We start from the raw sequence: 27966 nt of genomic DNA on the forward strand, positions 1-27966 counted from the left end.
AAATGCAGGTCTCGGTTCGCTTCGAGCAGACCAAATACAGGATCGAAACTACTAAAAAAAACAAAAACTCTGAAGTGTGTGTTTCCATACCCACAGATGTTTGTGGACCACATGAAAGCCTGTTATTTTCTGTTCTTTCCTCATAGGACAAGGCTTTCTCACTACAGATTAACTAAACAATAACCCATAATCTCTATTGTCCTACTGCCTATTGTACAGTACACATTGTGTATGATACATTATGCTAATCAAATTAACCGGTTTTTGTTAATGTTTAAGCTTTTTATATAGAACCTTATCTCTTCGTATTGAATTCAATTATATTTTATTTAATTGTACTGTAGTTAATTATGTCCTATTGTGCTCTCCTCTCTTTCACTTGCATCTCGTCTGCACTCATAATGTTGCAACCCATACTGGTTATTTTTACCCCTCAGCATAAAATATTACTTCAGTGGGTCAGCTAATTTTATTAAAAGCTTATAAAATGACAGAAAATGCTTTAAAAGTCCAGAAGGGTATCTTGTGCATTTTATGCAGTGTGTCTTGTTTTATCAGACAAAAATGCCCTTTAAAAAGAACCAAACCACACCATCAGCTTTTTCTATTAATTTGTAACGAGCTAATGTGACACAGTAAGATTAAAAATCAAGCAGGAAAGGATCACATTTCATCATATTTCAGTGCAGCAACATCTGGTTGAGGTCTGAGCTGATTACTAGAACATCTGGACAGGCAGACTGCCGGTACACCCAGATTAAGTATTATTTCAAGCTCCATTTTCCATAATGAGCCACTGAAAGTGGAAGATTACAGAATAACATACAACAGTGACACTCGGCTAACGTAGTACCTGGAAAAACATTTGCTTCAGACTTTCTCATTACCTAGACAATGAATGAGTATTTAAATTAAGTCAAGAAAAGATAAAGCTCTAAACTTTATCTTTTCTTTTCTGTAAAACGATGCAGTCATTGCAGTTTCTCTTCTTTCCTGTGTTAATTTGTTGCTGGCTGGTTTTGAAATAGTCCAACCATCACAAAGGAGAAACATAATAAAATCCTATCTGAAAAGGTTTATTTTATTTTATTTTGTCTGTGAGGGACTGAGTTTCGTTTTTGTTTTTTATTTTAATAAACAGATGGAAATGAAATTTACATACGTAAAGGGAGCTAAGGAGTTAAATTCATAAGAGGGATTTTTCTGAAATATTTTGTGAGGACTAAGTGGTTTGTTCATGTAGGTGCATGTAGCACAAAATGTGGGCATACAGCCCACTCTTACTGTCAGCACACTAACTACCTCCTCAGAGGGCACCATTACTAGTCTGTTCAAGCTGTGGATTATGGTAGGTATCTGGTGTGCAAGCACAAACAGCTACCACAAACATGAGAACATTTTATGGGTTAGATTTACAAATCCTTGTTCATTTTTATGATTAAATGCCATGTTCCTCTAAACTTTACTTACCTTTCCCTTTTCTGTCTTTGCATTCAGGGTCCTACATGTTTGTTGATGTCTCTCAGTATGATGTCGGAGAAAAGGCAAGGTTTCAGCTGCCAGTCATGAAGGAAAACGACACTCACTGTATTGATTTCAACTATATGCTCACAAGCCCTGACGGCTCCAGCCCTGGTACCCTCAACGTATTGGTGAAGGTACTGAGCACCAATCCAAGAGAAGAGACGATAAACATAATAGTTCATTTGTTTCAATCCATTACAAACTAAGTAAATGTATGGGTGTACCTTTGCCCATATTCAGCACAACCCTCAGGTCTTAATGGGTTAATGGACTGAGAATGATTGGTTCAATTTATTTGGTTTTATCTGCTCACGGAGAAAAAATAAGCATTCATCAGCCGCACTGCACCAATTTACAACTCTGAAGCTAGATTTAATAAACTAGAATGCATTGATTCTAATTATTTAAAGCTTTTTATTTGTCAAAATGGCAAATGGTTTAGTGAAAAAAACCCAAAACAAATGAAACTAAACAGGAAAATATGGTCTTTGTTGTGTGAGACATGACTGAAACGAATGCAACTTGCGTGCATCAGAATCTGCTGACTGCCAAGAAACAAAGGACATTCAGAACTATATACTGACTAAAAACAACAAACAAAAACATGTGCATGTCGTTTACTGAGGCTGTTTTATGGTTCTGATTATGGTGTAAAAACATTGTTTGAGCATTATACTCAGTACAAGAAAGACAAATGATTTACAGTGGACATTTCTGACACAGGATTTTATGTTTAAAGATCAATTTCTTCTTTTATATTTCATTTATTCCCACAACGCTCATGTCCTGTCCTGCTTTTTCTCTCAGTTTGGGAAAGTTATCAGAAAAAAACACATTCATGAGAGAAAATTGGACTGTTTAGTTACTGGATAGAAGACAAGCATTGCAAGTTGGATGTTTGGCTTTTAATTTACCCCTCCACCACCACCCTGCTCCCAGCTGTCTCAGTCGACAGTGTAGAGTTTCTTGTGCAGCTACAGACATAATAAGAATACCACATGTTGAAAACATGACATGCATTGTTTCATGATGATTACACCTTTTTGTAACGACAAAAAAAGATTGTTTTGTGACTCATCTTTGTGTTCTACATCATTTCAAGGTGAACAAGGGTCCACTGGCAAACCCCATATGGAATGTGACCACCTATACTGGTAAAACCTGGTTCCAAGCATCACTCAATCTTACTTCCTTCAATTAATCTGACTGTTCTGACTTCCTTTTTCTCACATTCTCAAATGTTGTCTTTCAGGTAAAGACTGGCTGAAAGCCGAACTCGCTGTCTCCACCTTTTGGCCTAATGAATATCAGGTAAATCGCAGAGTTGTCATTAAAAGCTACACACTGGATATTATTGACTAATTTCCAGTCATGCTGATGTGAATACACACAGCACACACAAGTGCAAACACATCCACATGCTGTGAGGCAGACTGCTGATTTATTTGTGTTGACTGATGCTCAGGAGGTGACGATTAGGGTAGGGTATGTGTCTGTGTCTGTGTTTGTGTTTGCATACATGTGACTGTGTGTCATGTTGGACCTTGACAGTTCTGACATGGTTGTCCTCATTTTTATGTCTTATTTTAATCAATACAAGTATTTCCTGAACTAAACCCAAGTTTTCCTCACAAAGAATAGTATATTGCAGGACTATTGTTGGAGGTTGCATTATACTTAGGTTGTGTGTCAGTGTGTGCCTCTTCCCCTTGTTCTTAATTTATGTCAGTCATGAGTTGTGTGTGTGTGTGTGTGTGTGTGTGTGTGTGTGTGTGTGTGTGTGTGTGTGTGTGTGTGTGTGTGTGTGTGTGGTGGCTGGTGTTGACAGATGTGTGAGTGCTTTAGAGTAGCCTATCTGAATGTTCTTGCAGGCAAACTCACTGATCGTATTAACACACTCAGCCTGGGGACCATGTAATACTACTATAAGTGTGAAAGCATCCTCCAAGTGGCCCATCTGGATCCCCGTCCCTCTTAGTGACTGTGGGAGGAGCTCACCAGTGTGAAACTCGTGTGTCAACATGTTTTAATTGAACATAATCATCCTGGTTTGCTGAGGCATATGTAGCCTTTTCAGGCTGTGAAGCAAGTTATTGGATTTGAGGTTATGAAGCTATTTTGTCATGTTTGAACATGTTTCTCTGTTAGCACTTTAGCTTGAGTTGTAATGAGCCTGGTTTCTCCAGGGGAAGACTTTCACATGTAGGCTTACTGCGCACACAGACAAAAACTGTTCAACACCACATGCACTCACAGAAACACACACACCCACGCAGGGATTTTTAAGCAGAACTCATAATTAGGAATGTTTCCTTTTTTCCCCTCTTTAATATGAGTGGAAACTTTTTCCCCTCAAGATTATCAAAAGTTTTTGACTTTAAGTACTTTGCAATTCAGGAACCCAGTTTTAGTTACTCTTAATTAAGGAATAAGTCAATAAATTGTTTAGTCCAATCACCATACAAACAGGTAGACACATATTTCCACAAATGTTCCTTTAATTGCTTTAAACGCAGATATTTCCAGCTTCATGTGTACAAATGTTGGAGTTGATGGTTTCAGATTGCATCTCTCGATGAGTTCCTCTCATAATTAATTTGATAAATAAGGAATAGATGGAAGATTAGCAGATTAGATTAGATCAGAGTAGCAGTTGTAATTCACTGTCAGTATCTGTTGTCGTAGGTTGTTTATTTGTAGCTTTGGTGGATTTGTGGCACCAGGAAGGTTTTCTTTGTTTATCATTACTAGAAATCCTTCTCCTGTCTTTTGCCACTGACACCTACTGTATATTGCCTTTAGCTTACGTAGTATTAGTGTGTGTATACAGAGGTAGCAGGTGCCTAAAACCAAATTTACATTTATTAGGAGTCAGATGACAACATCAGATGGAAAAATATCTCTTCCCTGCAGCTTTAAACATTTTTGATTCAGTGCCCGTACATGCATACATCAAAGTGATATATGCAACCGGATGATAAGAGGATGTATGCTATCGCCCAGCTCTACTCTGGAGTGATGATATGTCAGTCCTTTGCCTTCAGCATTTCAAAATAAGTTAGCTTGTGTGTAAACTTGCAAACATGTGCCATCAATAATCTTGCTTCACAGTGATTAGAAAAGTCAATCTGTGTGCGACTGACACCTGTATGATCAGATGGCTCCCATTCAGTTCATAAGATACAGAAATTAAATAATGTAATGGTTGCTAAAACTAATCTGGGCATGCAAGCAATAGTGACCCCCAGGCATTGTGGCATTCAATCTTATTCCACATGCTGGAACAAAAGATTATTATCAGAGCTGTAGGTTTGTGTCGAACACTCATTTGTCTGAAAGATGTAAAGCATGATGTACTTGTAAATTCTCTGCCAAAAAATTCGGCTCAGTTTTTGAAAGCAATAACAGACTACAGAATCAGATCTCAGGTATTTAACTTTCTAAGTTTCTGAAAGATTAAAAAAACAGATTAGATTCAAACAGTCAGGGCATGTGTAGTTATCCTGGTGCTCTTATCTACCGTCAAGTTCAAACAAGATGTAATATCCTAAGTACAAAGCAATGGCCAAACTCGAAACTATCTTAACTCTATAAAGCCAAATGAATCATCTTTGTTACACAAAGTTTCTGAGACATTCTACATCACTTTATGGTAAAAACGTTTCTCAAAATCCTAATAAACACAATCTGATACTTGACTCCTACCCTCTAATAGATAGCAGGAAGCAGAAAATTACGCAACAATAATTATGACACATCACATGGTAATAAATAGTAACCCCCCCCCCTTACATTTTCTTACATTATAAAGAGCATATTAAAGAAAAATTAGACTGTTCTTACCATTTTTTTCCCATAAGTCGGGTTTTAAAGGGTTAACTATGTTTTAAATTTGCTAAATGTTATACCTTCAACTACTTTATATCATTAGGTTGAGCAAAAATGACTTCAACCATAACTGCATGTTAACTGCTTATAAACATAACAACTACAGTAGCATAGCTCCTGCGTCAGCAAAAGGATCAAATGATTAACCACAAAGCAACAAGCACCATCACTATGGATGTCACAGTAGGCCTAGGTGCACAAAACTTAGTCATACTATGTGGATTCATTGTGCATGTACTGTAATCTTAGCTGATTTGTTCTTGGTTGTGGCAGATGGGCTGCCATCACATCTGCCTCAGTTGTTTGTTTTATGTGCTTGCATGGAAGCTGTATTTACACTGTTTAAAAAAGAAAAGCACACAAGTACGCGATTGACAATCAGTGCAAGGGAGAAGCAGACGGAGATGAAAGTATTAAAAGTCAGCTGCTGTCTCCCTGCTGCGCTCCACAGCCAGCTATGAGTAAAAGATGATATGAGAAAGAGACAAGAGAGATTGGAAAGGGAGGGAGACTGAGAGAGGAGAGTGTGACAAGCAGGAGATGATAAGTTATGGGTAAACAGTTCAGGGCAGATTTCCTTTTACAGGTGATGAATGACAACAACTGCTTGCACCCTTCCTCTCTTCCCCCCCCCCCCCCCCCCCCCCCTCTCTGTTTGATGGCTACCTCCTCTTTTCTCCTCTGTGTATTACGTTGCTCCAGTCTGAGAAAACAGCGTAAAGAAACAAAGATAGCTAGCGAAAGACGGAACAGGATAAATTAGTGAGGAAAGTTAGAAAGGGATGTTGGTGGACCAGTAGGGAGGGGAAGGAGATGAAAGGCCAAGTGAAGAAGAGTTAGCTTGATGACGATGAAGAGATTCATCTTCATTCAGTCAATAAAATCAAGTGGAATTGCAGCACCTGTTACCTCTTGCATATATTGTTTAGTGTTAGTCGTGTAGTTCAGCTAGCGAGCCATGATTGGTTATTTTTTCTCTGTCAGTTTGCTAGCATGCATCAGATTAACGCACAATATGTTTTCCTGCATTGCTTTTCCCGAACCCCATTCATACTGAGCCTTCGTTACAATGAGAAGTAGGCTATCAGCTGAGTATCTGCCCTGACTAGGGAAGCCCAGTAATCAGCTTAACATAGACAAGCCTAAGTGGAAAACACTGCACTTTCATTCCCAGATGATTCAAAACAAGGATGACTGCTTATTTGCAGTATGTTACATTTCACGATCGTTTAATCAAGCTCCTTTAATCGAGGCTGGGGCAGCTGCTTTCCCAACTTACTAATTCACAAGAATGCAGTTCAGTTCAGTGAAGTGGCTTGCAGGGAGCAACACAACTAGCATAGTCAAGTAAACATGAATTTTCAATGAGACAACCTTTTCATTTCATTTTCAACCTTTTTTAAACTTCTATTCACACATAAGATGAATTGTGTTTCTTTTTTTTTTTTTTTTTTTTTTTTTTTTTTTTTTTTTTTTTTTTTTTTTTTTTTTTTTTTTTTGTCTTGTCCAGCATTTAAGCAAGCAGACTGATGTTCTGGATGCTGTGTTCTGCTGAGCAAATTTATTTTGCCAAGGGGAACTTTTGTAGATGTAATGATCCCCTTGTATTTCTTGATTCTTATTTTATTTTTCAATTTGTTTTGGATAATAGCTTGTATTACAGAGTTTATGCTACTGGACCCGACCGGAAAGGACAGGAAAGGGGCAGAAAGAGAACAGAAAAGAGAACATAAAAAAAAACAAAAAAAAAAAAAAAAACAACAAAAGAAAGAGATCAATGCATACATGTATATGCACATACATACCCACCTACATATATATGTATATACACTCGCACATACATTATATATATACATATATACATACATACATACATATACACATACATACACATGCATACACACACATGTACACATACATGCATACATAAAGATAGATATACATATACACATACATACACACACATATATATATATATATATATATATATATATACATATATACACATATACATACTCACATACATACACATACACTCACACATATGCATACATATATACATATCCATACACATACATACATACACATACACATACACATAAGTACACACACATACCCACCCACACACATAAATATATACACCCACACAAGCCAACTCTAGATTCGTGGAGAACAAAACCGTTGACAATCATGAAGACCAGAAACTAGCAAGTTAAGTCAAAAAGACAGAAAGAGAGGTACCTGCTGTTAGTGAATAAACTTGCTGGATGACTCAGTGACTGTGACACATGCAGAACATTCATGCAGAACATTCAGAGTGGAACGTGTTTAGAGAAGAGTGATCATGCCAATGTGACCCCGCCCGCCTACAGCTAGAGGAAGGCCAGGAGAACCCAGAGACCCGGGTAACCGACAGTCACCCCCAGGTACAGATCCCAACCCCCCCACTCCAGAGCCAGCCATGCATCTGCCCAGGAGGTGGCGAAGGAGGTGCCCAACCAGAGTCCCCCGCAGTCAGGGGGAACAGGCCCCAGCAGGCCCAGGCCGGCAAGGGCCGATCCCGCCGGGCACCGGCCACCTAGGGCAGACAGAGCGCAGGCCCCAGGGCCCCAAGAGCCCGTGAGCAGCCCCCCGCCCCCGCAGGCAGAGGGCACAGCCCACACCGACGGAGGACCAGGATCCCCAGACCGCCACCCAGCGGCAGCCAGGTCGCACCCCAGCGCACCAGCCGCGCCCCCCGGGTACAGGACACCACCCCCCCACCACCAAACCACACACACATATACATGCATACCCCGCCCCCCCCCCCAACACGCACTCCCCTCACACATATACATGCATACCCCCCCCCCCCCCCCCCCCCCCAAACACGCACTCCCCTCTCAACCCCCATCCACACAACCCTCTGCAATCCATGCACATCATCCATAACATATACAACCCCACCCCACCTCTACTCACTCACCCATACCAAGTCACACGAACCCCAATCACCCCCGCCCCCACACACGCTCACCCCCCCCCCCCCTACACACACACACGCTCACACCCCGCCACCCCATCCCTCTACTTCTACCCAACCACACATGCCCCACCAAACACCCCTCCACCACCCATAGCCCCCCTCCAAACTTCACCCTCACTCACACATCCCATTCCGCATATACACCCCCCCCTACACACACACACACACACACACATACCCTCACTCCTCCAACACAGGCACACCCCAATACAACCCACGCGCCAACATACCCCTCCACACACACATCTACTCATCCTCACACATCCCTATCCCCTACCCACCTATATCCCTAACCCTAATCCCCCCCCCAGCCATCCCACCATCCATCTGTAACCCCATACACCCACTCCCACACATCCTCACCTCACCCCTCCATCATGTCCCATGTGAGATACCTCAGAGGGGGCAGAGGACAGGATGGCCCCGATCAGGGCCCCCATAATTACCGCCCACCACTCCCAGCGTCCCCCCCACCACCCCACAGATGCAGCCGACCCAGCACCCCCCCAGGGCCGGCGACAACCCTCCTACAGCCAGGCCAGCCCAGACTTAGGCCTAATGGACGGCACTCTTCCCCCACCCGTACCCCCCCCCAGTAAAGCCCCGAGAGCAGGGGCATGAGAAGACCCTATCGTCCCTGCCTCCCCCCCGCTTATGACTGATTGTGAAGTATGTATTAGTTGCAATTAAAACTGAGGGAATTGCCACGCGGTGCTGGGAGGGGGACCACCTAAGCAGCCCCGCCCACCATACACCGCATGCTCTTCCCCCTAATCATGTGAGTCGTCAGTGTTTTGGTGTTTGGTGTCTAAGTGTAATTAAAACTGGGAGGTGAGCCGAGGCTGGGTGCAGCGATCAAGACCACCTTGATGGCCTTTCTCACCACCCAGCGCCACGTGCACACCTCCCAATACCCTGCCTGTGTGTGATGGGGAGCGGGGAGGAAGAGGGGTTGAGGGATTTAAGTCTGGAGGAAAGTGAGCTTTCCTCCAGAAGGTGAGCCGCCCGCAGCACTGGGCATGCCCCCTACTCCCAGGGCCCCCCAAGGACCAGGACAAGCCGGGGACAGCCATCCCCGTAACCAGAGCCTTCGGCGACTCTAACCAGAGAGTCATCACCGACCCAAGAGGGGACCAACCCACCACATGCAGAAGGGGGGCACGAGGACAAAGAGGAGGCGGGGCGGCAGAAGGGGAATCCCAGACCGATTGTCCACCGCCCCCTCACTCACAGAGGACACCCCCACCTGGGGACATGAAGTCCCCACCTTGTCCACACATCGGCACCTCACACTGTCTCAGCACAAACCTACAGCCACACACACACACACACACTTCCGGACACATTCAGGTCCACCCAGCCACCCGTTCAGCCCACCCTTAAAACCATCCTCCTGACCCCCACGTCACATCCAAATCTCCCCCACTCCCATCCATCATATCTACACTTATCCACCAACCTACCACACACATGCACCACCCACTCCCCCATACATACACCCCTGCCCCCCCCCACACACACACAGACAGCACGCCCCCCCTCCCCCTCCTCCCCCCCCATACACACACCCGTATACATGCACCACTGCCACTCCCCACATACACGCATCACCCCACTCCCCTACACACACGGCACTACCCCCCCCACAGACACCACGACACCCCCCCCACACACGCATCATCACACTTCCCCACCCACACACATCCACATACCTATGTACCGCCACCAGTCCTCAACGCACACCCCCTACACACATCCCTCCATACACACTCACATCCCATCCACACTATCAAACACCCCCCACTCAACAAGTCCCAGGGTCGCAACCAGGCACCAGAGCACGTACCTGCCCGCCGCCGCAGCGGCAGGTCCAGGTCAGCCCAGCCCCCCCCCGGCACAAGCCGACCCCCCACCCCCAAGAGACAGGGGACAACCCCGGGCACCGGAGCCCGGGACCCCGCCCAGCCCACCCCACGGCGGCACAGGCGCCCGTTACGGAGTCACGCCCGCCAACCCATCCCCCGCCAGCGACCTCGCCCCGCCGCTGCGCGGCAACTCCAGCCACTGGCCCATCCAGGTCCACAGTAGGGCTAGAAACCTAGCCACTCCAGCAATGGAGCAGTCAAAATCCCCCCCCCCAGGAGCCCACCACAGACCCACAGCCCCCAGAGAACCCCAACCGGCCACCAACCCCGAGCGCAATAAGGTCACATTCTCCCCCCATACTAAGTGATGGAGCTGATCACAGGGGACCAGAGGGAATAAAGTTCAGCTGACTGATCTCTTGAGGAGGCAGACATCATCTCGACACTGATGTGATCTAATAAGAGATTTCTGAACTGCTGGATACACAGACTTTGTTTGCTTTTCCAGTTTAGAAGGATAGTTTTCTTTGCGATACATAAACTGGTGAGGATTAAGTTTGCAGAATTAAATTCTATGTTAATTTCACCCAAGTAACCCAGTAGGCCCAGTTTGGGGTTTGTAGGGATGTTACATTTGAAGCAATTTGACAGATCTTTACATACCTGAAACCAGAATTCCTGGACAGGTGGGCAAGACCACAAAGCATGGTAGTAGCTGTCAATTGTGTTGCCAGTGCAGTGTGGACAGATGTTTGATTGTGACAGACCCATCCTGAACATCCTGTGTCCTGTATAATGAGTTCTATGCAGAATTTTAAATTGTATTAGTTGCATGTTTGAATTCTTAGTCATTGTAAATGTATTTGAACAGATTTGTGACCATTCATTTTGGTCAAAGTTACTGGATAAGTCTGCTTCCCATTTAGAAGTTGGGAGACATATGGAATCGTCTAGCTTTGATAGTAATCTATATATTTTGGATAACAGTTTCGGGGCATTGAGATTTAAGAATTCTGCAGCCCTGATAGGTAGCTGCAAGTTTAATTGATCAGGGGTGTATTTCTTACCTATAATAGATTTAAGTTGGTGGTATTCTAAGAATTTTGTGCTGCTGATTTCATATCGTGAAGTAATTGTATCAAAAGGGAGAAAGTTCCCATTTTCTATTAAATGTTCTAACTGTTTTATTCCTTTATTCTTCCACTGAGGGAAGTTTATCATTTTCCGGTTTTGCTGGATGTCGGGATTGTTCCAAATAGGTGTAAGTTTGCATGGAATAAGCAAGGATTTGGTTAGTTTAAGAAATTCCCACCAGGCCATTAGTGAGGAGCTGATATTAATGCTTTTAAAGCATTTTTGGCGTTTGACAGCTGTGCTGATAAATGGCAGGTCTGAAATTGCCATATCCTCACACATAGCTTCTTCTATATTAAGCCATGGTTCATCTAGATAGCTAGGTTTAAGCCATTTAGAGATGTATTGTAGTCTATTGCTTATAAAGTAATTTTGGAAATTAGGCAAGTCTAAGCCACCGCTATCTTTAGTCTTCTGGAGTGTTTTTAGACTAATCCGTGGTGGTTTGTCTTTCCAGAGAAATCTAGTAACATTAGAGTCCAGTGATTTAAACCAGGTGGAGGGAGGTTTAATGGGGATCATTGAAAACAGATAATTGATTTTAGGTAGAATCATCATTTTTATAGTTGCAACTCTTCCCATTAGTGATATGGGTAAAGATTGAATTGATGAATTGTGTTTCTTGCCTTTCATTGAGTAATGTTGTACTGTCATTTTCAGGGCAGCCATTTTCCGTGCACCAACACAGATTTTTGTCCAACATGGAGTTTAATATTTATCCTTCTTGCCTTGTCAAAGAAAACATTTAAATCCAGCATTCAGGCTTTCTATTTTATCATTTTTATGCACATCTCCAGCTGCTGTTGCCAACTTTGTGTCTGGTCTGAGACTGATTTATTCACCTTATCCACATATTCAAACAGGATTTAAAGAGTTTGTGTTTTGGTAAATAATATAGAAAAGGATTAATTAAACAATGTTTTAACCTTAAAAAAAAAGTGCCTTTTTAAGCTATGTAGCTGTCAGTTACTTGTAGTCATGCAATGTGTTCAAAACATCTTTATATCAATAATGATTTCTATCCCTCTGTGCTTGTTTGATAGTAATTATGCTAATGATGTCGACAGTAACAGGCAAACTGCGCTCTCTCTTTTTTTTAGGTTATATTTGAAGCAGAGGTCTCGGACAGCAAAGCTGGCTTCATCGCCATAGATGACATTCAAGTGCTCAGCTACCCATGCGGTGAGTCATTATCATGCCAGCAATTAGTCCTAGTTCGCTGAATAGTGGCTGATAGCTTTGGCCACTAATTAGACCGTACCTGGGATGGTTTCTGTTGCAGCTGAACGGGTAGATAAGTGGAAAGGTGACACAGGAAAGGTCCGCTGCAGAGAGAGGAGAAGGACAAATCTTAGAGAAAAATGAGAGAAATAGAAAAAGAAGAAGAATGTGGGGAAAAAAACAGAAAGAGGGAAGAGGAGAGAGTGAAGCGGGAAATTAGACAGTATTATGGCAATCATGGAGGGAGAGGATTCTGGCCACTCAGCATTTCTCTCTGCCTTTAACCCACAAGAGCTCACAGTTGCAAAGACACACAGAGTGAACAGTAGCTGTCTTGTCTCTGCGCTGACAGGAAAAAGAGGAGAGCTGCGATCCATTTTAAACCTTTGCTACAACTCAGGTCTTCTCTCCTTGGCTTGGGTGTTTCCTCATTGCTAGAGGCGAAGAAGAGTTCTGACGGGTAATGTTAAGAGAACAGTATGCTAATTTAAATCTATCTGCATTTGCCTGGAGGCTCCTCATGATGGCAAGAAAGCCATTACAAGTTTGTTTGGTCATCTGTCTCGTTGCTGCACTGATCTTTTTCAGGACAGTGATGTTTTTTAATACATTATATTAATTAGAAGTCTGGGGAAAATTAAGCTAGTATTCCCTTTACACTGTGCGAGGCCTTGGTATGTCAGGGTTTTCTGATTCTTGAGGTTGTTGATAGTTTGAACATATTCATAAACCAGAGGTTATAGAGTATATTTAGAAAAAAAGAGTAGGCTGAGCAGCAGGACTTTTATCAGAAAAGAGACGTATTTGAAAAGGAATTAGTACTTAGTCTCCACAGTGGATGCATTCATTCTCACAGCTGCATTTCTGGACACAGGTTTGTGTGTGTGCACATTTGCATGAATGCAGGAGTGTGAGCTTGTGTGTGTGTTTTCATTCACCATCGGAGCTTCTATCTGTCATTGCAATAACACCACCAGAATAAAAATGTCATCACTGAACTGCATCGTCTGGATAGAAACAGCTTATTTAATATTTTAGGATGGTGGTTAAGAAGCTATTACACACACTGAAACCGACGTTGATATCATTTCTTTTGGCAATTCAGTGCTGTGTTTTGGTTTTCTCTGACTCCAATAAAATCTAATTGCAATAAAACTGAACAAATTCCTTCTGGTAGCACAATGGTGTGAAACGTATAATGTTTGTAATAACCCATTTTCTCTGGCATCTCATATAGACTTTTAGCATTCAAGAAAAATAAAACAAAGACATTTTTTAATTCAAGTTAATGTGATTTTCTTTGTTTGTTTGACCTAATTTCCTGCAGATAAATCCCCTCATTTCCTGCGTCTTGGGGATGTGGAGGTGAATGCTGGACAGAATGCAACATTTCAATGCATCGCCACAGGAAGAGACACCTCAAGCAATAAACTTTGGCTACAGGTACAGCTGCACTCTGGCACATACACTGTACATGTTGAACAACAGATGCAACCAGGGTTTTTGTGTTTAGGTATTGGATCAACAAGGAGCACACTCAATTAAAGAAAACCGATATAACATTATCATTATTATTATTATTATCATCATTATTATTATTATTTATTTATTTATTTAATTTGATATGAACTTTTTTTTTTCTTTTCTTCACCTAAAAAATATTTTATCAGGCTTACACAGAACAGTAACTCCTCCATGATGAGAGTAATTATAACAGAAACCAGACATATTCTCATTGATACACCCAAGTGACCATGCAGAAAAACAGCATTTTAATTTGCACTTAGCAGGATGCAACATTGATTCCTACCCCAACATGAAACCTTTTTGATTTTGTTTGAAATCTCAAAATTCAACATCGGCATCTTTTTCTTTTCTTTTTTTTTTTTTTTTAAATTAAACTAAGATTTCTGATAGGTGTACTGTAGAAAGAAAGATGCATTAGCATTAATCTCCTTACAAATGTAGTCTAACATATAGTTTTTGACAACTTTATTTTTTCACTTGAGTTCAAATTGTTCTTTAATTTGAGGCAATCAATGTTCACAGGCAGGATCGTTGAAAAATTAGTCAGACTAAAGAATCTTTATACTGGAAAATACGTGAACATTTTTTTGGATTGATGCTTGAAATCTGAAATAAAGTAAAATTATATCGTACAGTTATATAGCATAGTTCAACTATAGAGGCATATGACATAATAAGAAGAAAAAAGTACTTAATGTGCCACTCTAAAGTTTGATACATACAATTATTAAGAACTATGCTCACCCACACACACACGCATGCACACACACGCACGCACACGTGCACGCACACACATGCACCAGCAACCGCAGGCTATACATGTGGCCGCTAACTTGATTAAGAGTTTAATAGCTGCTGATTTCATTATGGTTCTATTGTTGTTATGACCTTCAAACCTGCTGTCAGTGAAACAGAGGGGGTGAAAATGAGTGTATGTGCATACGGACCTGTTAGTGTGCGTCTTCCCGTGCTGACTTGTGACCTTGAGCAAGGCAGCTAATCCTCTGCCACATCTAATTAATCCATGTGTTTTCCTGTCTTTTATTCAGAGGCGAAACGGAGAAGATATTCCTGTGGCTCTTACTAAAAACATCAACCACAGACGCTTTGCTGCCTCTTTTCATCTCAAAGAAGTCAGTAATCACGATCAAGATCTGTATCGTTGTGTCACCCAGTCAGATCGCGGTTCTGGGGTGTCAAACTTTGCGGGTCTTATCGTCAGAGGTGAGGATTTTTAGAAATTGTTCATAGCTTTTTCATTGATTTTTTTTGTCAGCTTTGTTTTTTGTGTTTGTGTCTTTTTTCCCCTGTTTTTTACTGTGATTATATACTTAATTTAGTGGTGATTACTTTTTCTGCATGAGCAAACTGCCTTTAGTGCAAAGTAAAAATGATGGTTGGGTATTTCTGAGAGTCAAGTGGCTCTTTGCAAACATTTCCCATTGTTTGTTGCTATTTTTATCCCTTATCAGCATAATGTTGTTCTTTAAAAGCAGGGACATGATGGCTACAACTTAATTTTTTTTTTATTTGGTAGATCAGCAAAGTCAAGTTGTTTAAACAGAATTAGCCTGCAGTGTGTGGTGTATATTCATACAGCTTGGCCCATGCTAACTTGGCGTATGCATCTGTCCATTCATCACTCATCCATAGTAATGTTTATAAGCCAGTGGTAAAATATATACACCTGACTTTCTTTGGTCCTTTTTTCCCACCTATACTGAAGATATAGTAATCTGTGTTTGCAGCTGAGTCAGTTAAACTGTATCATACAATGGAAGATAGCTTTAATTGACTCAAGTTCCTTATTCAGTTGAAAACACAGTGTATGGATGAGTAAGGTGCATCATGATCTGGATTATGTGATTTTGGACAAAGCCTCAAGCTAAATAGACACGTTTTGGTCCAACGGAGGTCCAGACGTTTATCCATGTCCATCACAGTTATTTTTCTAAGATTAAACATCTAGTGCCATTTATGTATTATATTACTTAGATACTGCAAGTCCTGTTTTTACATGACATAACTAATCACTTATTAATTCTGTGATATTGTGTTTTCTTTGTTTTTATCGTACATAGTGCTGTGTTTGGCAAACAAAATGTCATTTTGAAGTGTGGCTAAGTTTCCGGAGTAGAAACAGCCACATAGAGGATGTGTTACTGCTAACAGCACCACACTCTCACAGTTTGGCAGTTAGTTAGCGATGCGCAATGTGAGTGAAGGTAAACCTGTGAAAAAGGTAACAGCTCACAGTGATACAAACGTAGACTGTAAAGAAAAATAACATCCATAAATTAACAGATAGATAAATAAATATGTCTTTTCAGTAAGTGTGTGAGTAAAAAGGCAAATACATCCATAGATAAATGGATAAGATGCAGATTACTACAGTTTACTTGAGCTGCATTATACACGTACACCTGAATATTCAAGCAAATGGTTCAATGTGAAATCCAATATAGTTTATATTCTTTGTTTCTTGATCCATTTCTTTATTCTAAGTCATGAATAGCTAACATTTTATGTGACCTCTGGATTTGTCAAATCAAATCTTCTCTTCCTGTCTGACTGATTAAATATAGGCCCCCATACTCAATTTAGACTAATGAGGTGAGCTTATGTAGATGTGTGTGTACAGGTCTTCTGTTGTGCACACGCTCTGTCTGTGTGTGTGTGTGGGTGGGTGTTTGTGAGAGTTAGTTCTATTGTTCTTTGTGTGCACATTGCATAGACTGTATGTGAGTATACGTGAATGGAAACTGTGTGTGTGTGTGTGTGTGCTCCAGCTGTCATGTGCATCTGACATGTGGTTAATAAGGTGTCACCAATGTGTGTTTGAGATGGGATGCTTTATTCATCCACATCCAATAGCTTACATATTCAATTCATCTCCCAGGGAGAGACAGAGTAGGAGGGCATGGAGAGAGGGGGTTAAGGAGAAGGAGATTTGGAGAGAATGATACGGGAGTGACAGAAAAGAGGGAGGGGAAAATGGAAGATGGGGGCGCGCAGAGAAGAGTGGAGATGCTGAAGAAAAGTTAAATGTAAATAGTCAGCTCATTATCCAAAGAATATCCTTATCAAGAATATGTCTGAATATGTAAACAGTAGAGGAGAGTCGTGTTTATTATTCTGCATAGAGATGACAGAGGAGAAAAAAAGACAAATCAAAGTAGAAGCAAGCATCATGAATATGAATAGTAAATGTTGTATCTGAGATAACAGAGTTCTCACAATGTCCGATGACGGGGGCTCAGCTGTCTCTGTCACTTGACCTTAAGGCTGACATAGCCGGGGTTCCAGAAATAATAGTTTGTTCTTTCTTTGGTCAAGAAAATCTTTCATTTTTTTGGAAATGCACTTTTTCAGTGATATCTTGCTGATTTGGTAAGAATACATAAGTGGCTAATGTTTATTTATTGGAAACCTCTTTTTTTGCAGTATGAAAAAAGCAAAGTAGAGAGAAAGAGAAATGAGGAATCTGCACAGCAGGAGATGTGTCTAAACATGAAAACAGAACCAATCTACAAACATGAAAATAAATTCAGACCAGAGTCATTCAGGGTAGAGCAGTTAGTCTGATAGCCATCGATCTGAATTTCAGCCACCACAAATGATTGTAAAGGTTTGGGGATATTGGCGATTATAAATATTGATGTAGGTTCTTCATTTTGGAAAGATATCTCAATGGAAGAATGAGGACTGCATGCATGTGGACAGAGAGCAGCTTCATGTTTATTTATTAGAAATATCAGATGGGAGTTGGGATCCAGATAGAAATCAAAGAAATAGGGAATGTGTTTATTTCACTTGTTGGAAAGTATGCATGTTGGAGATTTGAGGCTCCTGCAGGACATTGATGACCATGAAAATGGACAGAGTTAAGCTGCGTTGGTAACATTTTAACTCTGAATATATTACTCTTTTATGTTTATTTATTATGAGGTTGAGTCTAGAGGGAGAATGCTGCTGAGCAGGATATTACTGGGGGAATCATGGTATGATAGGGAGGTGATGAACAGGAAAATGGAGGAAAAAAACAAGAAACGAAAAGATCATGGGTATGTGCCAAAATATGAATTTATATACATTATTTATATACATTGAAAATATTTGGCAGTGGGACATGAACTCAGGTTTCATCTTCAAAGCCTGAAAAGTGGTCCGCTGGGAGATGTGAGATTGCCTCGGCGCAGAAATTCACCAGCATAGTCTATTGATATTTATAACATGTAGATGACAAAGATGGACCATCATCAGGTGCAGAAGCTGTCAAGATCAGAGAGAGGAAACACACTTTGTAGGCAGATGGAGAAGGGGAAGCAGGGGAGGTGTGTCAGGATTTCCAGATGATTTTTATACAGAAATGTGATTTACTACAGCGAAAATAAGAAATGTAAGAAGATTTGTATTAACTGCTTTTTTTTAGTCTCTTTGGACGGCAAACAAACACTGAAATGGAACCATTTATTAGAGCCAAAGGTGACATTTTACAGGCCAAATCCAAATAGTTTTAAACAGCACTTGTATGATTTTTTTTTTCTCTTTTCCCACAAGAAATGCGGTTATGCCAATTAGTCAAGAATGACAGTTAACCAAATGTCACTTTTTCATAATGAATCAGGAGGTTTACAAATCAGACCTCAGATATGAAGGCCAGTTTTAAAACTCACTGCTTCCTTAACTAAAACAGTTCTGAAGTTCAGGAGCCTTAAGCTCCAACACACCAACACACTTTCCACAGTGGATGGATGGATAATGGCAAGCAGCAGTCCGACCATTACAAGTTTTGCAGCAGATAAACAACATGAAAGGTACGAGAGTCCGACTCTGTATTTGAGTGCGTATATGTACACGCGTGTCACTTTAAGTTTGGTCAAAGAGAAGCTCTAACAAACACGTGCCCTCTGGTTCCTATGGTGACAGAGTGCATCATCACGCCAGCTCGTGTCTTACGCGCGTATGCATGTGCACACACATACATCACCATGCCAGCTTGCATTACACCCAACCAAATGGCCTAGAAATCTCTTGCGATATTACTGTCACACAGGAACACAAACAAACACATGCGTCAGTCTAATGTGAGCACACACAGTTGGCTTCAATTCATACAGTTGTCTTCAATGTATAATGGTCGACGTTTAAAATGTCCTTTTCTCCTTTTTAACCTATCATCTGTACACACACATATAAATAATAGTGACAAGTGGAGCTTCAGGCGTTGTAGAAAACCTACTTCCATGAGTAAAACACACGCACACTTACACGCTGGTACACACACTCTTCTGTAGGGTCAGATATCCTCCAGCTAGTCCCCCTATGATGTCAGCAGTGGTTTGTAAAAGCTAAACTTTATTGACAAGGATGCTGACGATGGTCAACAAAAAAGAACATGCCTACTGGGCGCCAATGAAGTTTTTTGTATGCCCTCTTTCTTTTTGTTTTCTTTTTTGCTCAGTTGGGCTAACTCTATCTTAACATTTATCCACCGCTTTGTAAAAATAAAATCAGAAAATCTACCAGAACAGCTAATAATAAATTACTCTAATAATAAATAAATTAAATAGATGGGGTAGGTCAGCACTGACAAGTGTATTTGAAGTATTTGAAGTTTTCCCAGCGCTCCTTTATTTTGTGTTTATCATTTACATTTGACCCAGAAAACTAAAATGTGACGAGAGATTAATATTGAAAAAGTGGAGACAACAAACGTATCATAAAATATTGCAAAACAACAAGGATGATTTGTTATCTTTTTTTTTTTTAGGTCAACTGTACAAATGACAAGTGATGGAACTCAAAAGAAGAAAATGTAAATTGTGAACTCATTGCAGCTTGTTTTTTTTCCCTCTTGAGTCACATAATGACCCAGTTATTTTCAACCGATTCATTTCTATGTCTATTATTTATCTTTTAGATATTCAGTCGATTTTTAAGTAGCACACAGCATCCTGTATATTCAGGACACAAGCTGCAAACACACACACCTGCTTATCATTCTGTAAAACTGCATCTGTGAGTTTATTTCTTTATTTTATTCTTAATCATCAAGTTGTTTACTTAGTTTATTTGATAGTGTTGCGAGCTGTCATATTGTTGACGTTGTTGGTTTTCTGAAGTCACTTCAACATTCATTATCTGCATTCAGCTTCATCTGCCGCTGTGTGCGCGCTTGTGTTTGTGTTTGCACATGTGCATGCACTGTCAAACTTCACCGTTTCATCTGTTGCTAAAAAGACTCTTCCCAGCGTGAACCTCTGACAGCCACATTCAGCACACGGAAATGCCACACATACTCACACACAAGGTAAAAAAGAGGTGACAGCGATGCAAAATATAACTATTATTGGAGCCACACAAACATTAACACACAGGCACACATGTTTAATTTATAATACACTACTCACTTTGATATATTGTGTTTGAAGTTAGAAAAAAAGCTTAAAAGAACACTTTTTCCTTGCTTTATACTGGTAAAAATGTGGCGTAGTGGTGGGTTTGAGGATGTCTGTCAGAAATAAATGTATATGATTTACATTTGGAGAGTGATCAACTCTCATAATGCTGACCTGCGTATGGGTGTGCCAAGGGATTAATCTTTGATTGAATTATGCTTTTTTAAAGGTAGAACAAAAAAAGGGGTCTGAGGATAGCAATGTAGCTCAAATAATTAGCTCATTTCTAGCTGTACATGAACCACTTGCCATATATCACAGTTAGGTTGTGTACAATATCTACATTCAAAATTACTTTTAGAGTAATATAACATCTGTTAAGATACACTACAGTCTTCTATGTGTTTTCTTTCTGCTTCCTTTACTTTATCTATTGTCTTGTGCCAGTTTTACATTCAAGTTTCATTTGTAAGTATGCAGGCAAAATCACAACAGCAGTCAAACAAGCAGAACCCAGATCGTGGCCTCCAGGCCCTGACCCGCTCACTCCTTGCAGAATATATTTGCTCAGAGATATTGGGGAGTGAAGGGTAAATATCAGTCCCATGTTTCAGAGCCTGCAGGTGGATGCTACAGTGAGCCAGCATGTCATGTTCGAACATAGCAGTGGTGCATGATTTGAAATTTACCAGAGGATTCACTAGAAGAGAATTGACAAGCATCCCTTGTGCTTCTGCAGGTTCAAAGCTGAGCAGTAGCTAAGAGGTCTTTAATGTCTTGTCATGTTTGAATCAAGCCATATGCAAACGTTCGGTATATAAAAGACTCTCAACAGAATAACAAAACGGATTTTACTTTAACCATTAAAATGAGGAAGTCTACATGCAAACTGAAAGTGTCAGCCACTATGGTTGCCTGGAAGATCTTTTTCCCCAATAAAAACTCATGTTAGTTCTCTTTTAAAGGATGGAAGTTTTGTTTTGTGTCTGATCAGTGCATGAAACAGCAGCCGCCTCAGCTTTATGGCTGCTGAAAGACAGAACTTTGTATGTGAAGTTTAAGTGAGGGGCATTTTCTTCAAGAGAAAACAGAATGCATTTTATGGTTTAAAATTGCTGTGGGGCTTCTCAGTTGCCCTCTGCATGACCATCAGTGTGGAAACAATTATCCATCCATGACATTCTGCTGCCATATTATTACAGGCTGGTGTAAGAACCTCCTCTGATTTGTGCCATCAATAATGTTTTCATCATTCACTTGTGGTTTAATGAAATTATTTGTTAGTGAGTATGACATATCAGCATTGAAAGTCTTCTGTATGTTGTGTTTCTGTATTCTCTTCTGAGGAGACTCAATTTTAGCCTTAATCCATCTTGTGAAACCTGTTTTAACAGTCTTCATTGTTTTCTCTCCTCAGAGCCTCCACACCCCATTGCTCCACCTCAGCTGCTAGGTGTCGGCCCAACATACCTTCTAATTCAGCTCAACGCTAACTCCATATTTGGAGATGGTCCTATCATACAGAAAGCGGTCAGTCTTGTATATTAGACAATGAATGCTATTAATTAAAAACTGCCAATTAAAAACCTTGAAATATGGGTAATTTAAAGCGATCATTTAGTTTTAGTCAACACATTTATCATGTAGTGTTTTTAAATTAAAGGAAACTAAATTACATCCAAATGTCATGCATACATTTTTAGTTCAAGATCAATGAAATAATGAAAAAACCTTCTTAGAAGATATTAACGATATAGTCTGCAGGCAGGTAGCATAAATTAAATAGACACAATGTTAAAGAAGATGCCATTAAGAATGAATTATGAAGAATCAACAATTAAACCTGCTGTTTAATTATCCTTTTATTCTCAGATCAAACATTAATGTGGCTCCTGAGCATGGTATCTGCTTTAGAGTGAATATTCAAAATGTTAACATGTTTTGTATGATTGTTTCCTTTAGGTTGAGTACCGAATGACTTCAGGCAGCTGGACTGAGACGCACGCTGTAAACTCTCCCAACTACAAGTTATGGCACCTGGACCCAGACACAGAATATGAGATCAGAGTGTTACTGAGCCGACCAGGAGACGGAGGGACAGGCAAACCTGGACCGCCACTAATTACTCGAACTAAATGTGCAGGTAGGACATCAACAGCTTTCCACAATATATACTCTATACCTGAAAAACCACATTCAGCATGAAAATTTAAGATAATCTGTTTTCTTGGATCTTCTTGTGCGCAGTTTTTTTTTTTTGTTTGTTTGTTTTCCTGTCTTGCTTGATTATTTATTGATCTGTCCATTGGCTGTTGTTCTTCTTGTCTTGGTATCTATATTTTAGTTGATAGAAAATATTTGTACAGAGAGCAGGCAGAGGAGAAGTGTGATTAGGGGTAGAATTTGAGAAGAAAGGAGGAGAGAGTCTGAAAGAGTGTGGTTGCTCAGTCATCTGAGTGAAAGACTGATTAAAATACTGGAGACTTTCTTCATCATTTATCACTTCTTATCCTGCTTTTCCTTTACTCCTTTCACCCCATCCCCTGCTTTCTTTTTCTTCATATCTTCAGCTTCTCCTTCTGTAATTCTTCTCTTTTTCTCTTTCGTTCCTTGTGGCTGGCTTCCCCACTGCCTCTTTCTCCCCGACTCTTTCATTCTGTGGATCAATAGACGGAGGGCAGAAACACTGTCTGACATTTGTAGAAATAAACGGCTGAAATATAAACACAGCTAGCCTCGGGGAGAGAGCCGGCACGAGTGGGAAAAAGGTTGATATGAAAGAGAAAGAGACAGAAATAAAAGCAATGAGCTTGAATGAGAAACAGAATAAGAGAGCAATGGAGAGATGATGAAAAACAATAAGGCTGGAAAAGAGAGAGAGGAGAGAATAAGAACGGGGCGAGAGAGTGCAAGGGGCGAGAGAATGATGAAACTGGAGAATGAAAATGAAAGAGATGAAAACTCATAACCACAGGGGCTGACTGATGTCTGCCAACCTGTGTGTGTATGTTTATGTGTGTAAGTGCATGAGTGCGTGAATGGATGTATACTCATGTGTGTCTGCATGTATTACCAGAGAGGAAGTTCAGGTGACTCATGTATTAAAGAGTTTCCTATTTAACAGGAAAGAAAAATTAATCTTCTTCTCATTGAAGCTGGAATTGATGACATTAAAGACATCTACTTATAGTAATCCACAAGGTGATCTAAACCAAATCAAACAAAAAAGAGTTTGCAAACCCAAACTCAGCATCAACTCAGTCTGAATGTTTTTTGGATGAAACAATATCAAGTAATAATCCAGTGAAAAATATTACGTCACCTAAACAAGACATTAGACACATCTCTGGATCAAACTGAAACTGGAAATGTTTCCATATTGTAAAGAACTTTATAATTTATTGGCCTTAAAGCTAATCGAACTAGTTAAGGATGTAGCTTATCATTAAAAGGAATAAGACACCACTTATACAAACACGTCACCACATTCAGTGACATTTACTTCTTCAAAAAGATGATATTCACATAAAAAAGCAAGCTTTCGTGACTGTTTTTCATTCAAGGAGAACAAGGTAAATGAAAACAATTAAAATGCAAGAACTTTAATTTGCAGAAAAATGCATTGGCTTGCTTGAGGTGGTTTGGTATGTTGTGAAGAATAAACGTTTAGGAAGGAAAAAAATGACTGAAAATACGTCTGACCTGGAAAAAAATTCAAATTAAGGTTGCATAGTAGCTGGTTTCAGTGTGACCTGTTGAAGAGTAAACTCACATGACTAACCAGGTGTCCCAGAGATGAAAGTAATGTGAATATCCTCTGAAGTTTAATATATTTTAATTATTTATTCGTTTTCCCCCTCATTCGCAAACAGTGTTTACAGTTAGAACAATTACTTCTTCCACTAAATTACAACTATGCGCAACATAAACTATAATATGTATATGTATATATATATATATATATATATATATATATATATATATATATATATATATATATATATATATATATATATATATACATACATACATATAAACATGAATATGCATAAACATATGCAAAGATATTTCTGTGCATAAGTATATAGAATTCAAACATTAAACACGATGCTATTAGAGCTGGACATATTTCCTTGTCTTATAAATGAATATGTAATATACAAAAAAATCAGTTTGCAATGACACTAAATGGATGTTGTCACTCTGCTGATTTTAATTTTTATTGAAATCATGTCTTTTGCCACGCTCACGCACATGCAAAGGCACACACCCGCCTGGAGTTGGATTGAGTGTGTTTGTGTTTGTTATGAGAGCAAGACACACACAGGCATGGGGCAGAAATGTTATTTAAATGGTAATGATTCCTTTGCCTTTTCTGTCTGATCCCACCACCTGTAGTCTTCAGAATATTTGCTTTAATAGGCTATAATAAAGACATGGATGCAGACTCGCAGAGGAAAACCTGTGTGCAGGCGTCAGGGATAAGCCCGAGCATGTCACCGCACGAAAACTCTGTCTAATTAAAAACCAATAAAGTTATTAGAATCCTAGCCAGACGTCATTCACTCTGCTGAGAAGTGGAGATGATGAGGAAGGATTGAATCTTTTTCCCTCCGCCTTTCTTTTATCCTCACATCTTGCTTTGCTGTTTTTTTTCTCCATCGTTTTTTACCTCTTTCTAATGCTCGCTCTGTCGCGCTACCACAACTTTTCTCGTTTTTTTTTCTTCTGTGGTGATGTATTGCTCTTGTCTGAAGGGTGAAAAATAATCAACTTGAAGTGAAGAGCACATGCCTGGTCTACTATGGTTTTGGTGTGTGTGTGTGTGTGTGTTTGTGTGTGTGTGTGTGTGTGTGTGTGTGTGTGTGTGTGTGTGTGTGTGTGTGTGTGTGTGTGTGTGTATGTGTGAGAGAGAGGGTGTGTGTCACAGAAGTAGGTGATGAAGTAACTTTTAATCCAAATCCTGAATTTTACGCTGAAACCTTCTGGCCATGGCAGGTTAGACACAGACATGTACACACACACACTCACACAAACACACTCACACACACACACACACACACACACACACACACACACACACACACACACACACACTCCAAAACCATAGTAGACCAGGCATGTGCACACCCAGAGGAAAAATGAACAAGTGCACATCCATAGTTCAAGTCAGTCATAGTATTTCATGTATGTAGCACAAACTCAGCATCACTTGGATTTATAGAAGAATAGCATCAGAAAAAACTCACACAAGGTGTCATAAACATCTGATGGGAGTCAGCATAAATCTGTTGTCAGGTGAAATTTGAAATAGCAGGTCACTGATTTATTAATCAGCTTCAATAGTTCTCTTTTAAACTGAATGCAATATTTGATTCCAAAAGATGATAAATATCAAGAAATAACATTTAGATGTTGTCAGTTAGAATGTGTTGCTTTTTCTGGGTTTTGTTATATTTTTATTTTATATATTTTATTTTATTAACACATATCACTTTGGTGGATGCGTAGTGTCATACAGTGCTATCCAAGAGCAAGTCTCCGTTCATGTCCCTATACACTGAAGTGGTTTTAATGGGTTTTAGAATAAGAATTTTGACATTGCTTTAGAAATCCTTTTAACCTTGTTGGTTGTTTTGTTAGAATAAACAAGTTATAAGTGTGTTATAAAAGACAGAAAGTAACTGATAACGTCCTACAGACCTCAGCTGGTCATAATTTGCTCCTTCAGAAGACCCTAAGCTTGTAGCAGCAACATGTGATGCCATTAACTAACGTGGCAATATGAGTAACTTCCTGTGCAATGCAGGCCTCATTAATATGCATGTGCTCGCTTTTTTTCAAGTCAAAATATCTTTGCAACAAAGCAGCTTTTTAAGTTATATTGATGTTGCATTTGACTGCCAAAACAATACATTTTCTATATATTGTGCAGTCCTATCGATGGCCAATATGTTGAACATGAGCATTCAAAACTGTTGGTATTTCCGTGCTGCTATATTTAAAGGGTAGACAGTAATGTCAAATTTTTATTTCATGTTACTTGGATGTGCAAACCTAAACATATTGCAGGACAAATGTTCACCTTTTCTGTATTTAAACCTGGCAAGAAATCGAATGGACATGCAAAGAGAAATTAGATGTAAGGAGTGAATGAATGGAGTACGTTTCATGACAGTGGAAGGATTATGAAGAAGTAATTGGACAGATTAACTTGGATTTAGCTGCATTTCCTGTCAACCTTTTCTGTTTCACCCCCGCCTATCCTCTCCCTTTTGCTCCTCTCTGCTTTTTCTTAATCTTCCCTCTCTTCTTTCATGCTCTTTACTGCATAGCTGTGTATTTGTCGGCTTTTTCTAATGCTTCACATTGAGAAACATGGTTGTGTTGCCTTCAGTGCAGTTCTGTTTAATTTAGTTTCATTTCCTTTCCTTTTGTTTGCCATTCTTTAATTCCAACCTCTGGATTCTGCTGATATGAAGCTTTCTGCCCTTGGTGTTATTGTTGGTGTTTATTGGTATTGTTGTTGTTTTCAAAGCTCCATCTGTGAAGAACAAAGCCTTTTAGTTTCAACATGAATCCAGCCATTTGTCAGTCTACCGGAGGAGGGGAGAGGGACAAGGCAGGCTCTGTGGTTTGCCTTTGGACTTGGTCCCGTTTGACTCTGGCCACATTCCAAGCTAGTTATCGTTTCTCCCCGCCCCACCTCTCTATTACTCTCGTTCTCTCTCATCTTTCTCTCTCTGCTCCTTTATCTTTCCCTTGCTCCTTCCAGACGCAGTTTCATTTTTTTCATGAATTGCTGTTTTGCACTCTTTATTCAGTTTCTATGATGCCTGACTGTCTTCTTTCTCTTTTCTTTCTTTCTTTCCTAACCTCCTTCAACTATTTACACTAGATATAGATAAGCAGCAATGCATTATGGGTCAGAAGGGGAATAGGGTTTTGAAATGTGTGTGTTATGGAAACATAAATCTGTTGGCACGGTTACAATGTGGGGACCTTCTTACAGTAAATTTGACAGTTAAAGGTTCGGGTTAGGCAAGTAGTGATTATCATTATGGTTTTGGTTAAGGCTGTCTCCAATAAATCAGTGTAATGCCCTTTTGAAGTGATACAAACACTGTATCGTGTGTGTGTGTGTGTGTGTGTGTGTGTGTGTGTGTGTGTGTGTGTGTGTGTGTGTGTGTGTGTGTGTGTGTGTGTATGTGTGAGTGACACCTAGTCATATATTTTGTTTTAATTCCTTGTTCAAGACAATCTGACTGAGGAGCAGTGGTGGTATCAGGAGACCCTGAAATCAATACTATTTATTACATTGCCCAACCTGTGTGTGTATGTGTGTGTACGTGTGTGTGTGTCTGTTCTAATAGTAAGGTTT

The 27966-nt window shown here is 40.1% G+C and overlaps 1 protein-coding gene across 3 annotated transcripts in view; it reads left to right on the plus strand.

The window, feature by feature from the left end:
* The window catches only part of ptprk (protein tyrosine phosphatase receptor type K), a gene marked incomplete at its 5' end in the record, with an annotated part of 111135 nt that overhangs the window by 51945 nt on the left and 31224 nt on the right, over positions 1 to 27966 (plus strand). For all 3 annotated transcript variants that reach the window (XM_079256015.1, XM_079256014.1, XM_079256013.1), the window contains 8 exons: positions 1498 to 1658; positions 2627 to 2678; positions 2777 to 2835; positions 12537 to 12618; positions 13985 to 14100; positions 15234 to 15408; positions 22003 to 22115; positions 22548 to 22728. In XM_079256015.1, coding sequence (XP_079112141.1) covers positions 1498 to 1658; positions 2627 to 2678; positions 2777 to 2835; positions 12537 to 12618; positions 13985 to 14100; positions 15234 to 15408; positions 22003 to 22115; positions 22548 to 22728 — 939 coding nt within the window. The remainder of the gene's footprint in view (positions 1 to 1497; positions 1659 to 2626; positions 2679 to 2776; positions 2836 to 12536; positions 12619 to 13984; positions 14101 to 15233; positions 15409 to 22002; positions 22116 to 22547; positions 22729 to 27966) is intronic.

Source organism: Telmatherina bonti (genome assembly GCF_933228915.1).
Source record: "Telmatherina bonti genome assembly, chromosome: 16".
NCBI classification, from domain to species: Eukaryota; Metazoa; Chordata; class Actinopteri; order Atheriniformes; family Telmatherinidae; genus Telmatherina; species Telmatherina bonti.